We start from the raw sequence: 14,942 nt of genomic DNA on the forward strand, positions 1-14,942 counted from the left end.
GCTTGCTTTCTCCAAGTAGGACCCGTTTCCCCTGCTTGGCACAGTTTCCTGTGATGACCTGGAGATGAGGCGGGGGGGCTCCGGTTTCTTCATGCTTTGCACCCAGTCCAATGCTGCGGGGAAAGGGTGGGCATGTTAACAGGCGGTGTGATTCTGAGGGCCATAGATGGGGAGCTGGAAGGGACCTTCGAGGCCGGCAAGGCCTTCCCCCTCCCGTGTTGTAATGGAGGACATCGAGCCTGCTTATACCTTTCCAAGGTGGGATTTGAACCCAGGACTCCTGATTCCAAGTCCGATATAGAATTGACTGCACTATGCTGTCGCCACTGTGCAGAAGATTAAACCGTCTCATGGCAATCTAGACTCCGGACGGAGTTCATTCAGGGGCTCCTCAGAGGGACTAGACAAGTCACAGCCACTGGGCGCAGACGTTGGCTCTGACACACTCTTTGGGGGTGGAGGGTGTCAAAGGACGATAAATAAGTGGGAGAATTGACCACTGGGGGCTTCTGCAATAAGACCTTTGGGAATCTGCAGTGCTGTTCCGCGGTTATTATAGGTCATAACTAATAGCCATAAATGAACTGAGGTCATATAAGCAACATAATATATTAACCAGTAATTAATAACAGGCATAAGTCATAACTCAACACAAGTAATAACTGACATATTAATAACTAATACAATATAGGTAATAGAGTAATAACTAATAAGTTGTCACCAATAGAAGTAAAGTGAACATAATTTATAACTAACATACATAACGTCTAATAACATAACATAACCTAGTTAATGAGGACAGTAACTGACATCGTTAATAATTAATCATCACGGATGTTATAACTAACACAAGTAATAACTGATACAAGTTGTAACGGACATCATGGGTAAGTAATAACTACCACAAATAATAACCAGCATTTAATAACTCACATGATGGATAACTAAGATAAGTTGCAGTACCAGAATGAGAACTTCCATAAGTTATGGCTGGGTACTGAAACAAGCCTTAGCCTTGAAGTTGGGAGATTTGCTGTGAAGAGGGACTTTCTCCACCTCCTGGGTGGGTGTAGAGGAAGGAGGGCCCTAGCTGGAGCCGTGGCCCCAAGTTCGAATCTATGAGGCCCCTTTGTCCTCTATAACCATAGAGCGATCACTTCTCCCTCCTCAACCTCAGCGGTGCTTTAGGATGATCACTTTAGTGATGAAACAGATGGCTTAGAATGTGGAGAGCCTTGAGGCAGGCAGAGCCACCAGCAGCCGTTCCGCTAGTCGAGGTGTGCGGTGACGAGGGTCCGCAGATGAGTGTCAGAGCAGAGCAAGGGGTGCAGACGAGAGAGACATTAATGAAGGTCCCCCTCAGGCCTCCTGGGTTGGGAGCTGGAGGACTAGGCCCATGGGGTGGCAGGAGGTGGATAACGAGTTCTACTGTGGACACGGGCTTAAGATGTCTCCTGGGTATCTCTGCAGTTGAAAATGTCTGCGAAGCGCAGGGATTAGAACAATGTAAATGGGCCAGACAGCCACCACCAAACTGAATGCTCTGTAATTATAACGATCATTCTTAGCCTCAAAGCGGAGATGTGAGAGGCACCTTCTTTCCTTTTCTTTGACGATGTGATGGACCATGGATGTGGAACACTGTGGGCACCAATTTTTCTTTATTTTTCCCTTTATTATGAGGGCTGGCTTATTATAATGATGAGGACTAGGGGAGGGATACGTTGGGAAATGTGAGTGATATAAAAGGGAAAATATTAACCAAAACTTGCTTGTTAAAAACAAAAGAAATGCCTTAAGGGGTGTGAAAGCCATTTAAGAATCGCTGCTTCTCAGCAAACTACTTACAACTAGTAATAAAAATAAAAAGACTTCCTTTGCCTACAGAATAAAGCACCCTGACTATGGCCCTCTACAGTCTGGCTCCAACCTCCTAGTCTGACCTTATCTTCTATTATTTCCCTTTATAGGTTCTGTGTTCTGGAAAAAAATGGGTCAGCCTTCATTCCTTATCCTCATCCTGCTCTCTCTCATGTCTCTGCCTATTTGCACACTGGCTGGAATGGACTGTTCTTCCTCCCTTCTACCACCTCCATTTGCTGACAGCCCTCCTTTCCTTCAAGAGTCATCTTCATGAACCCTCCCAGGTCCCTCCTGGCTTACAAAATGTTCTTCCTCAGTTTCCCCCAGCTCATGTCCTGGTCACCTCTTTGACATTTACTTTCCTCCCCACCCCTTCTCCCATGATGTTGTGAATGCCCTGAGACAAGGGCCCTGCGCTCCCCCGCCATAGTAGAGGTCCCGGAACTTCCTGTTAAACCTAATGTCTGGTGCATGGCAGGAAATCCACCCATTTCTTCCTCCTTCTTTTCCTTGATGCTGCTACTTCTCTTCTCTTTTGTACCGAACACCTCGGTCTAGATTTAAAAGTCCCACCGAAGAAGACAACGTTCTATGCTTTTTCCTGCTGCTCATGCTACGCGGTAAACGTGAAATCATTTTTAAAGCAGCTATGCTTTCCCGTCATACTGTCTAGAAGAGGAATAAATCGTCGCTTAATGTTTTATATAGATGGCTGAGGAAATCCCTTTTCAATAGACAGGTACCTAGTAGGCTGGAACCTCCACTCTATTGGGCTTATTTGTCAAGAGAGATGCTTGAAGACTACAATTATAGCCTAGACTTGCTTATTTCCTAAATATAGTGTCTGTTTTATGATGCTTTCACTGTAGTAACAAGACTTGCACCCAAATTGTTGGCAGCGTTCAGCGGAAACCCTCTCTGCCATTTAACAGTGTGCCTCTATAATTATCCTCTGCAGACACACACAGGAGGTGCAAACAAAGGCCTGTACCCGGGGACGAATACAAAAGACGGGGAGAGCCCAGGTAGAATACGGTCCCCAATGTGGAGGCTCTCGGTGGGCCCCAAATGCAAAGGAGGGGCTGGGACAAGAGGGTAACAGCAGCCGCTCAGCGTGGATGATGGGACAGGCATGAAAGGCCAGGAAGGTGATGCGGGAAGCAGCCTGGGTGGGATTGCGGGCAGAGTCGGGCCGGGTCGGCAGGGCTGCCTGGAGCATGCTGCAGGGCGCCAGTCCCCTGACTGGAGAGCCCAAATGGACAGGCCTGGCGGAAGCCAAGGTCCGGCCCGTGTTCTTACAGGCTCCACAGTCAAGTTCAGCTTTTGAATGAGGGAATTTAGGACTCCCTTCCCAGCCCATTCCAAGACGACGAGTGTGTCTTATGCTCCGTCCATCCAAGCGCGCTCGCTCCAATGCGCCTACGAGCTCCTCGCCTAGCCGGGAGTCGTGGGGCCTGTCGTCCTCGCCCGTGCGGGGCAGCTCTTCTGTGGGACGGTCCTGCCCTTGCACTGGTGGATCACCGGCCCCCATGCACGGCCTCCAGACCTAGCTGAGCCCAGGCCTCAGAGCCCGGCTAGCGTCTTCGTCCTTGCGTCCGGCCATCCCGTCAGCGGTCCCTCTGCACCGGTCTCCCCAGGGTGACGGAGCCCCTTCAGCTGGCCTGATGGAGGAGACAGCCGAGGCTTCTAGATCCCCAGGCGCCGAGGACCTCGCTTCACCCGGGGCCACGGCCAGCGGACAGCTCGTCACCCATCCCACCCCCTCTGCCATCTTTCTAGCTCTTGTTCCGGGAGCAGTTATCGAGGCAGGGCCTGCAGCCGACCCCCGCATGGCCCCCTTCACCGCTGGATCCTCGTGATGGTTCTGAGTTGGCAGGAACCTCGGAGCTCATTAACCCGACTCATGTAACAGATGAGGAAACTGAGGCTGAGAGCTTCAGGAGGCTGGCCGTTGTCACACAGCCCATCAGAGGAAAGGATGAACGGAGACTGTCCTGATTCCAACGTCCGGAGCTCTCTGGCAGGCTTCCTTTCGGATCTCCGACTGCCCAAATCAAAGCTCCCTTTCCTAGAGGCTACCCCACTTTGGGGATGTTTCTGGAGACGGATGGCCCTCACTTTCTCGGTGGCCCTTAGCACACAGACTGGCACACCGTAAACACTTAATACTTTTTATTGATGAAAACAATAATAGTGGTAGCTAATATTTGCATAGTGCCTACTACATACCAAGTACTGTGCTGAGTGCTTTACAGATATTCTGTCAGTTGGTCCTTACAACTCTGTGAGGTAGGTGCTATTATTATTCTCATTTTATATAAAAGGAAACCGAGGCAAGTAGAGGTTAAATGACTTACCCAAGGTCTTTAAGGCCAGATTTAAATTCAAGTCTTCTGAGTCTATGCCCCAAAAGGCAGATCTAGACAAATTTCCCAAAAAATGAAGTGGGGGGCCTCAGCCATGGGTCCTCTTCCCTGGAGGTCTTTAAGGAAGAGCTGAATGATCACTCATTTGGTATGTTGTAGTTGGGATTCTTGTCCAAGTTTGTGCTGGCCTAGATACTAACGGAGGCCATTTTCTTTTTAAAAACTGTTGCCTTCTGCCTCAGATTCAATCCTGTGAATTGGTTCCGTGGCAGAAGAGCAGGAAGGGCTAGGCAGTGGGGGTTAAGTGACTTGCCCAGGGTCATATGACTAGGAGGTTTTGAACCTAGGACTCTTCTGAGTCACCTTGCCGCCCCCTGAGTGACGTTCCATTCTAATAGTCTGGGATTCTGTTGGACAGGGACATATCACGGTGTTTTCCTTAGTGTGTGAGCCTCTCGGAGGGAGGGCCCGTCTTTTGCCCCTTTCTGTGTCCCCCGAGTGGATTGACCGTCCCATGCCAATTTCATGCAGGCACGCTGCGCTTGCGTCCCCGTTTTAATATTTTGTAAGATTTAATGGTTTTAATTTGCCCCGTTTTATGTAGCCACTTACCTGCTTGAGAGCTTGGCCCCTTGGCTTTCTGTTACATGGAGACATTTCCTAGCACGCTGCTACGACCTCGGAATCCTTCCTTCGACATTTTGTTGGGGAAGGAAATAGCCTGATGTTCGGATTCCTGGGGTGAAACGCGGCCTGAGAGGGAGCCAGCAGAGCTTCGGATGGGCGACGTCCTGCGTGTTTGGCCTGTAACTCAGAAGGTGCCAGTCCTCGACAACTCCGCCGGCGCTTCCCTGCAGCTCTGTTTGTCCAGATCTCAGGCAGGACAACAGGTGCCCTCCCCAGTGTCTAGCGGTAGCCCCGGACCGGCGTTTTCTGTCGGGAAGGCGGAAACCTGCGTACCAGGGACGAGGTGGAAAGCAAAGCAGGCCTTGTTTTTATCCGTCATCCTCCTTCAGCCCGCCGGGGCATGCGGGCTCCACGCTCATGATGTGGCTCCGGGGCTCCTGGGAAGGATTCGCCCGCTCAGTGGCCCGGGGGCGAAGCCGGCAGCGCCATCACTGTATCGGGATCCCAGGATCTCTCTGTCCCCGGGACCCGGCTCGGCAAGACTCCGAAGGCCACGCGACTTCCGTCTGGATCCGTCCTGCTCGTTCCAGGGCCAGACAGTTATGGATCCGGCTTGTTCCTGCAGCAGTCCCTGTCAGACACCCTCCCCCCGGCGTCCTCTACCCCGGACGCTTTTAAACCGGGGACAGAGCCAGCTCCCTCGGTGATCGCGTGGCAAGCGCTCGTCCTTTACCTTTTGTTTGTAACAGAGTCAGGAAGGAGGCTGCTGTCGGTCATCTGGAACCGCCCCGGCCCTCCCCTCGTCTTCCGCCTGAATTCCTGGGCCTTGTGGTGTTGTCTGTCTGAAGGGCCGGCAGCCGTGTGACTGCCGGTGCCTGGGTTCTGCCTTCTTCACGCGGGGCCAGTGTGGACAAGTCTCCCTCCATCGCTGCACGCCTTGTGCCCGTTGTTCCCCGTGGCGTAGTCGTATTCCATTACATTCCGGGACCCCGGATCCCTCGCTTATTCCCAAGTGATGGGCCAGACGTTTTAACCGGCTCGTTTTACAAGGAAATATCAGAAGCCCTCGACACCAAAGCCCAGAAAAGAAAGGCCCGCTTCCTTCCTCCTGTGAATCATCACGCCTTCTACCAAGCCGTATTGTCACTAGCATTTAAAACGGCCAAGAAGAGCATGTATGTCTTCACACACACGCACACACATGCACACACACGCACACAGCGCATGCACACGCACACACGCACACAGCGCATGCACACGTGCACACGCACACACGTACACACACATGCACACACATGCACACATGCACGCACACGCACATGCACGCACACGCATGCACACATACACCCCATTATTCAAGCGTTAGGGATGGATAAGTTAGCAACAAACACTTGAGAATCTCCTCTGAGGTCTAGGCAACAAGAAAGAAAAGTTGATCCAGAGTCTTTAAGGTATCCGAACGTCTAGCAAGTCAGAACCTTCTGATTAAAGGCAGAGAACTATTCAAACGAGCAAGCCATGACCTGGTACATTTTTTTTCTGAAATGAAGCCCACGTCCGAGTCAAGGAGATTTGGCCTCCGATTCGGCACCGTCTCTGTGACCCTGGACCAGCCATTCAGGGATCCCAGGCAGCTCTCTGAAACTAGCAAGTCCAGAACCGGTACAAATCTAAGTTGAGGAGGGACGTCCATTTCAAAAAATTAGTTACCACTTTTATCATTTAAATAAAAATTTAGTTTTTTAAAAGAAATGGAGGAGAGCCTCCCGTGGCGTCAAGTCGTAAGTACTCCATAAAACCAGTAGGAAAGAGGACTTGGGCTGTTCTGCCTGGACCCAGAGAGCAGAACCAGAGCCCTGGGGGAAGTACAGAGAGGTCCGCTGAGGCCCGATCGTCCTAGCACTGAGAGCGACCCTTCGGAGGAAGGACCTATGCGGCGGCCATGGATTTCTCCATATTGGAACTATCCCACCAGGAGGGCTCCGTGACCCCTGGCCGGACATGAATTCCTTTTCAGATCTGGGTCAGACAAAGCCGTTGCCCAGATCTCCTCCTCCTTGAGACCCCGACCCCCCTGAGACGCTGCTTCAAGCCTACCCAGTGTAGACGATCGCGGCCCATTGGCCCAGTCGGGTGATCGATGAAAGTCAAGACTTCTTTCGGGGGTTGGGCTTTCTTCCTTCACCTGTAGCCCCCCGAGCCCTTTGTGGCGTGCTCTAGGCACACTCTGGCCCCCCAGTTCTCCCGAAATCCCCCCGAATTGAAACCTTCCACGTTGTGCACCACGGCTGGCTGCTCTGCCCCTCGGGCACACTCTGGACAAAGTTGGGTTTTTAGATTTTAGACAGGATTTTAGACAGGCTCGAGCGCCAGGAAAAGGCCACGCCGACCCCCTGGAGAACGCCGACAGGCGGGGCCGCCTCGTTTCTTGCTTACGCTGGATCTGATTGATTCTTATCATCCGAAGAGAAGCCGCCCCAAGGCCCTGTGCAGGGGGGACTGCCGTCCGGGGAGCAGATTCCCCCCATTGTGACTTGGAATTCTGCCAGGTGGGGTGCGGGTGCGGGTACAGGCCGCTGCGACTTCAGCCTGGCACGGTGGGGAGGGGGACGGCGGCGTCTTCATCCGGGCTCAGCGCTTTCATCTGACACCAGCAGGTTGTGGCCGCTGTTGTCCCCCTTCCGCCTTAGACTCACCACTAAGTGTCGGCTCCCAGGCAGAGGAGCCATGAGGACTGGGCGGGGGTGTGTGAAGTGACTTGCCCAGGGTCCCACAGCTAGGAAGTATCTGAGGCCAGATTGGAACCCAGGACCCGGCTCTCTATCCACCGAGCCACCAGCTGCCCCTGTTCTGTGGTCTCTTGCTTGTGTTCTTCCAGCTGACCGAGCCATCCCCAACCAGTGGGAAGGCAGAGCCTTTGTGGGCTCTGCTTCAGGCCCCGCTCTTCTTTCTATCCAGGCGGCTGTGCTACCATCCCGGAACAAGATGCCGAAGAGAGAGTGACGGAGCAGGACCCCGGCGGTGTGTTCCCCGCTTCCGGTCACCTGGCTATCCAGACCCTCAAGCCAGGTAAGGCGGAAATCCGTCCCCACCCCCTCCTCCTCCTCCCTTCCTCTGCAGCAGAGCCGCTGGGCCCGCTGGGCTGTTGTGGAAGACTTCCCAAGCCCCGGGCCTCCTCCGAGGGCTGCCTCTGAGCCCCTGCCGTGACGCGCAGGCTCCCCGGGGGGGCCGCTTCTGTGACACAGACATCCCCCGTCCATGTCATGAACACGCTCGCGGATCGGAGCCCTTCCTGGAGCGGGGCCTGGCCGGCCTGCGTGGCCGTCCTCCAGCCCCCTCCCCTCTGCGTGGCTGTCCTGCGTGGCTGTCCTTCAGCCCCCTCCCCTCTGCCTGGCCGTCCTGAGTGGCCGTCCTCCAGCCCCCTCCCCTCTGCGTGGCTGTCCTGCGTGGCTGTCCTTCAGCCTCCTCCCCTCTGCCTGGCCGTCCTGAGTGGCCGTCCTCCAGCCCCCTCCCCCCTGCATGGCCGTCCTCCAGCCCCCTCCCCCCTGCGTGGCCGTCCTGCGTGGCCATCCTTCAGCCCCCTCCCCCCTGCGTGGCTGTCCTGCGTGGCCGTCCTCCAGTCCCCTCCCCCCTGCGTGGCTGTCCTGCGTGGCCGTCCTCCAGCCCCCTCCCCCCTGCGTGGCTGTCCTGCGTGGCCGTCCTCCAGCCCCCTCCCCCCTGCGTGGCCGTCCTGCGTGGCCGTCCTTCAGCCCCCTCCCCCCTGCGTGGCTGTCCTGCGTGGCCGTCCTCCAGCCCCCTCCCCCCTGCGTGGCTGTCCTCCGTGGCCGTCCTCCAGCCCCCTCCCCCCTGCGTGGCCGTCCTCCAGCCCCCTCCCCCCTGCATGGCCGTCCTGCCTGGCCGTCCTTCAGCCCCCTCCCCTCTGCCTGGCTGTCCTGCGTGGCTGTTCTGTGTGGCCGTCCTCCAGCCTCCTCCCCCCTGCATGGCCGTCCTGCCTGGCCGTCCTTCAGCCCCCTCCCCTCTGCCTGGCTGTCCTGCGTGGCTGTTCTGTGTGGCCGTCCTCCAGCCCCCTCCCCCCTGCGTGGCCGTCCTTCAGCCCCCTCCCCTCTGCCTGGCTGTCCTGCGTGGCTGTTCTGTGTGGCCGTCCTCCAGCCCCCTCCCCCCTGCGTGGCCGTCCTTCAGCCCCCTCCCCTCCTCTCTTTTCCAGAATCTGCTCCCACTGCCGGCTTTCAGGAATGATCAGGGCAGCTGGGCCGAGCTGGAGCTGAACCTCCCCAGGGTGCCAAGGGCAAAAGCGGGCTGGGGGCGATGGAGGCTCGGCGCCTCCTCCTCTGCACGGGTGGCTCTGGCTGGAGGCAGAAAGGAAGACCCCGACCCCAGGGAAGGCTTCATGGTTCCTCGACCATCCTCCCTGACTCGACTTCTCTGGCTTTGGAGCAAGCAATGCTCTTGCTTCCTCGTGCCGGATGTGGGCGGTGGAGCACCTAGAACAGCTCGTTCCCCTCTGCGGCCCCGTCCCAGCGCTTCCAGGTGGGTTCCAGGCAGGTTAGAAAAGGCCCCGCCCTTCAATAAAGCTCCACTCGTGGATTTCATTGACTGACATTTGTCCACCTTCCCCATCCCTGAGAGAATTCCGAGCGCTTCCTGGTCCCTCCCAGGAGCTCAATGCAGGAACCTCTCCTTGGAAGAGGCTGTCCTGAGAGGCAGCCGTTTGTAACAGGGACTCCCGCTTTATCACGCAACCCTGCCGGATCCGGGAACCAGAGGAGCTTCCTGCCAACTCTTTGGGGGGGGCTGTTCAGAGCCAATTCACGCCTGGGGAGACATGTTTACCCTAGTCCTGCCCCCCCCATGGGGGAGGGGGAGGGCCGGGGGAAAGTCTAGTCACAAGTCCATTGGAGATCTGCAGTAGAGAACCGTAGACTAGGCCGACTGCGAACTACGGCATCACCCTTGTAGAAGAGAAACATTCAGAGCGAAACCTTATCTAGGACAGAAGGGGGACAGCTGCAGCCAGGAGAGCTCCTACCAAGGGATGCTGCTCCTTTGGGCCCTCCATTGCGACAGGCCGCCTCGCTCCGAAGTTTCTAGTGGCTTCTCCTGCAGAGCCCCCGAGGGGGTGTGGCTTACCCCAGCCTCCCTGTGCATACGAGTCTCCCTCCATCTTTCTCTCAGGTGTTTATCTCTATGCAAAGCTCCCAGCTTGCCTCCCTCCCTCTCTAGGTTGGGCCTCCCCATTTTCCTGTCCTGTGTGTGTGAGTGTGTGAGATCTCCTCTTCTGGACCCCCAGACTCCCCAGCCCGCAGTGGTGCAGGAGCACCCCCTCTGGTCCATTCCTCATTTTACTGCCACATTACTTCTGTCCCTCTCCCTCCCTCCCTCCCTCTCTCTGTCTGTCTGTCTCTGTCTGTCTCCCTCTCCCTCCCTCCCCCTCCTCTCTGTCTCTCTCTGTCTCTCTCTGTCTCTCTCTCTCTGTCTCTCTCTCTCTGTCTCTCTCTGTCTCTCTTCCTCTCCCTCTCTCTCTCCCCCTCCCTCCTCCCCTCCCCTCTCCCCTCCTCACGTCTCCTTCCACAACAGACATGTTGCTGGATCATCAGGCTACCAAACAGAACTTAAACTCCTCAGCACGGCATTCCAGGCCTTTGGCCACGCAGTACTTGTCACTGTAGTGATGCTGCTCCAGGCCGATCTTCCGGGTCACTAGCTGAACCTCGTGTGCTCTCCTCTTGGCTGTTTCCTGGCCCCCGGACCCGCTGCCCACTCTGGCTGACCGTTGGGCCCTCCCGGAGCCTCTTCTCCAGCCTGGCGCTTTGCATTCGGCCTCGCTGATCCCTCTGGTTTTGGTCTGGTTGCTTCACTCATTTGGGCACCGTGCGTAGAGGCCCCTCCTTGGACAGCCACCAGGCGCCAGCCACGAGCATTTCGTAGGTGCCTGCTCTGGGCCGAGCACTGCCAAGGGCGGGAGATGCCAAAACAAAGGGAAACGTTTGCCCTCCGGGAGCCCTTCTGCCGCCCGAGTTGGGGACTTCAGATGAGAGCCCCGAGTCAGGGAGGGGCCCTTCCTGTCCGAGGGAACATCCAGGGATGGCGTCCGACGTTTCAGGTGGTTTCCAGTCAGCCGAGTCCCTCGTCACCCCGTGTCTTCCCACCTCCACACCTTTGTTTCTGCTTCTCTCACCCAGGGAAGGCCTCCACCCTCCATCTGCCCATTTGCCTGCCCTTTAAAGCCCAGCTCCAAAGGCACCATCTCCCCACTTTGCACACAGTCAGTCACCCCTTTGTACCTTTCCCTGTTCATCGTGCATCAGTCATCATCCGTGCGCACGGAGAGGGCGAGAGCGGGGCTCATTGAGGCTCTGCATCTCTGCAGGGGGAGCAGAGTCGATTCTTAGGAAATCCTGGTTGAATGAATGAATGAATGAATGAACGACTGCCCGCCCCGCTCATTCAGGCTGTGGGGCCCTCCCTGTCTGTCCGCTCCTTCCCTGGCATCCCTTCCCAGGCCACGGCATAGAATTGGAATAGATGCGTTCATGACATGTTCCAGTTATTTTAAAGTTCTCTCTTCTTCCTTTCCAAAGTGCATGAATGGAGCATTTTGTACATATTTTTATTTCGGAATAAAAAGAACATGTATCAAAATCAGAATATTTAGGCTTTTTTTTTACTTACCTGGGACGGGAGGAGACCGTGGGAACACTACTGGCTTGGGAGTCCAAGGACCTGGCTTGGACTCCCCGTTCTGTCCATAAACTCCCTGTGGGACCTTGTCAAGGCCCATCACATTCCCAAGCCTCAGCTACCCCCTCCCCCCATGACAGAGGTCTCAAAGGTTTCTTCTAACTCAATATCTCTGGTCCACCATGACTGTTGCCTTCTTCTTCGGGCATGGTCTTTGGGACCTGTGCTGTCCTGTGCACCAAGCTCTTCTAGTGCTGAGGGTACCTGGGTGGCACCGTGAATAGAGTGCCAGGCTCTGGAGCCAGGAGTCCAAGTCTGGCCTCAGGCACTTACTAGCTGTGTGACCCTGAGCCAGTCATCTGTTTCCTCAAATATAAAATGAGCTAGAGAAGAAAATGGCCCCTCCTCCAGTGTCCATGCCTAGGAAACCGCTAACAGGGTCACAGAGTCAGACATGACTGAACAATGATGAGCTTCCAAGATTGAGATTGGATTTGGAGATCATTCCGAGGACCCTCAAGATCTTAAAGTCCTAACGAGACGGCCACCAATTCCTGCTGACGCTCGAGTCCCTTTCACCCAAAAGAGAGTCAGCATTTCCATTTACTGGAAACAGGCCGCTGATCTCTTTCCATTTTTCACCGCTCAGCCCCACAGAAGGAAATGTTAATGCGCATTTTTTAAGCGCTGTCAAACGTGGCATTTCAGTGCTCTAAAATAATTGGATTGACTGGACAGAATGGCTACAAAGGGCATCCTAGATGTGGGCCCTGCAGCTTCCATCCGTCACTGATGGTGCCCCGTTGCCGTGTTGACCAGCTTTTCTGCCAGCAGAGGGGAAGAAGGGCTCAAGAGCCGTAATGCAGCCCATTTTTCATCCACACTTGTCTTGGGGATATCACCTCTTCCCTTGTCCCTTTCCCTTTTCTTGGGAGTGCCTTGAAGGCAGGGACCCTGCCTTGGGGTTATGAAATTTCACACTGGGAGAGCTTTCAGAGGGTAAGAAATGAGAGCACGAGCATCATGAAACCCTCAGCAAGGGACCCTGGAAGACACTCAGTAGTGAGGGAGGCGGCATCACTGGGTTCATTCTGGACCACTGGCAGAGCTATTTTCCTTCTATTGAACCAAACTCTATTCTACCTGCAAATTCTACCCACCACTACTGGTTGGGCTCTTGGGATCCAGATCTACAAGTTCATCCACACAGCAACTCCTCTGTCAGTGGCTGAAGACGTCCTTTCCTCCCTAAGCCAGATCTCAAGAAGAATTAAAGGCTCAGGAGTGCCTGTCTGAGGCCCCCTCGTCTTCTCAGAGAGGAGCCTTCTGTCTGACCAACGAGCACCCAGAGCTTAGGCCAACCACCGGAGCCTGTGACTACCAGGCACCGGTAGGGCCCTTCCCGATGCTCTCTCTGAATCTCTACTTCAGAATGGGTAGAATTTTCACTGGAAACAAGCTGGCATCTCCTTCCTCAAACGATGAAGAGGGAGGCTTATCCCACTGGTGGCTGGTTTCCCAAGTCAGCTTTAGGGGTAGGAGGCACTGACGTCCCCTTCCAGGGCTTTTGTCTTAGAAGGGGAGGCTGCAAAGGGAGGTACCATAGCAGCTCAGGAAGGCAATGGGAAAGCAAAAAGAAGGGCACTCTTTGTTTCTGCACACAGCCATGGAGAGGGTCTAGGAAGCCTCTGACCAGCAGGAAGACCATCCAGGAATTCTGGGTGTGCTGACACAAATCCCCCATCCTAACCTCGGAGGACCCTGCTTGCATAGAGGATCGGGGGGCCAGACTGAGGAGAGGAAGATGCACGCAGCTCTAGTGCACAATGCAGCTTCATGATATGCAGTCAGCATCGCAGAGTTTTTTCATGCAGGTTTAGATGGTTTCATATCCACAAGAGCTTTAGAATATAGTTTTATAATGTCTCATATATGATATCACTTTACAGTATATGAAATACATAACAAGGCTTTACTGCATACCTTTAATACATAATATTTATACAGCTTACAGATCTGTAGAGCTTTAATAGCCTTTTTAGAGGCTTGTTAGAACACGTGTGTGCATGCGTGCATGCGTGCATGTACACACACACATATATAAACTCCCAAAGGACCCACAGTCCCTAATTCTAGCCCTGGTTTTCCTTTCTCCTCCTCCCCAAACAGACAATGACCCTGGGTTCTTGGAGGCTACTCTTAGGGATGGGTCGCTCTGGCAGGGTTTTAGCAGCCCGTTGTGGGGTCTGAGGAAATGGCTTGAGGGTGAGCCTGAAGTCATACCTTCTGCCATGGCCGCCATTGCATGGTTGGATGATGAGGGAATGACCCAGGAGCCTGGGCGTCCTACATCCATTCCGTATCTACAGCCCAGGCTTTGAGATTCATCGAAGGAAGAGATCAGCTGCACATGCACCGTTTGACCTTTCATGGAGGAAGAAGGGCACAACAAGAGTCTTGCTTCATTTGTTCCATCCCTTGAATGCCCAGCTGGGTAGCACAGTGGAGAGAGGGCTGAACTTAAATTCAACCCCAGACTTTTAGTAGTTGTGCAATCCTGGGCAAGTGATTTGACTTCTCTGTGCCTCGGTTTCCTCAACTCCAATATATATATATATAAAACATTAAAAATGTAAATAAGTAAATAAAACAACAGCATCTACCTCCCAGGATTGTTGTAGATAAAATAAGTTATACAGAAAGGGTTTCACAAACTATCTGGCCCAAAGGATGCATTTAATAAATGCTTAAAGACTCCCTTTCCTCCTTACTATGTCTTCTGTCCTGTGACCTACCAAGTCTGATCCTCAAGATTTAAGGACTTTTCCTTCAGTGATAATAAAACCCAATAATGGTGGATTTGGGGACCTTTTCTAACTTTCTGGATTCATTTTTGGAGAAGAAAGATGGAGTAGATTGAAGGATCCCATACTGGACTTGTGGCAATCAAAATATCCAGTAGATGCCCACTGCTTTGTATCATAAGGAAGGTAAGGTGTCTTGGATTCAAGTGGGGAAAAATTGATTTCAGCCCAACTATAAACCACTCCCCTCTCTTAACCATAGTGCTGGCCATTGGTTTGTTGAATCAACATGATCGTACCATTGTATGACTCTTGGGGAGGGTCTCCTTCTGCTCCTAATACCATCTTGGTCAGAGGGATGCTACTTAAAGTCATGATCCTAGCTAGATCTCAAGCTGCCTTGGGCTTCTTTCCCCAGGTCAGGACCATTAGAATGTGCTTGCAAACCCTGAACTTGTTCAGCAACCCTGTGAATGAGCAGATCTTGTCGTTCCAATCCTGGCCAACAAGTTACTCAATGAACACACTTTGGTCTTAGCCACCTTTGTGGCCTTGTTGGATGAAAACACCAGCCGTCACAGTGTAGCTTAGTCCTAGTCAATGG

General features: G+C 53.9%; 1 protein-coding gene across 2 annotated transcripts in view; it reads left to right on the forward strand.

Moving 5' to 3' along the window:
* The window catches only part of BBS9 (Bardet-Biedl syndrome 9), a 340,104-nt gene extending 328,603 nt beyond the window's left edge, over window positions 1-11,501 (forward strand). For both annotated transcript variants that reach the window (XM_056804267.1, XM_056804266.1), the window contains 2 exons: window positions 7,815-7,925; window positions 9,061-11,501. In XM_056804267.1, the coding sequence (XP_056660245.1) occupies window positions 7,815-7,925; window positions 9,061-9,092 (143 nt within the window). In that variant the 3' untranslated portion in view covers window positions 9,093-11,501. The remainder of the gene's footprint in view (window positions 1-7,814; window positions 7,926-9,060) is intronic.
* The last annotated feature ends 3,441 nt before the right edge of the window (window positions 11,502-14,942 follow it).

The sequence above is a fragment of the Monodelphis domestica genome, chromosome 7, assembly GCF_027887165.1.
Source record: "Monodelphis domestica isolate mMonDom1 chromosome 7, mMonDom1.pri, whole genome shotgun sequence".
Taxonomy (NCBI): domain Eukaryota; kingdom Metazoa; phylum Chordata; class Mammalia; order Didelphimorphia; family Didelphidae; genus Monodelphis; species Monodelphis domestica.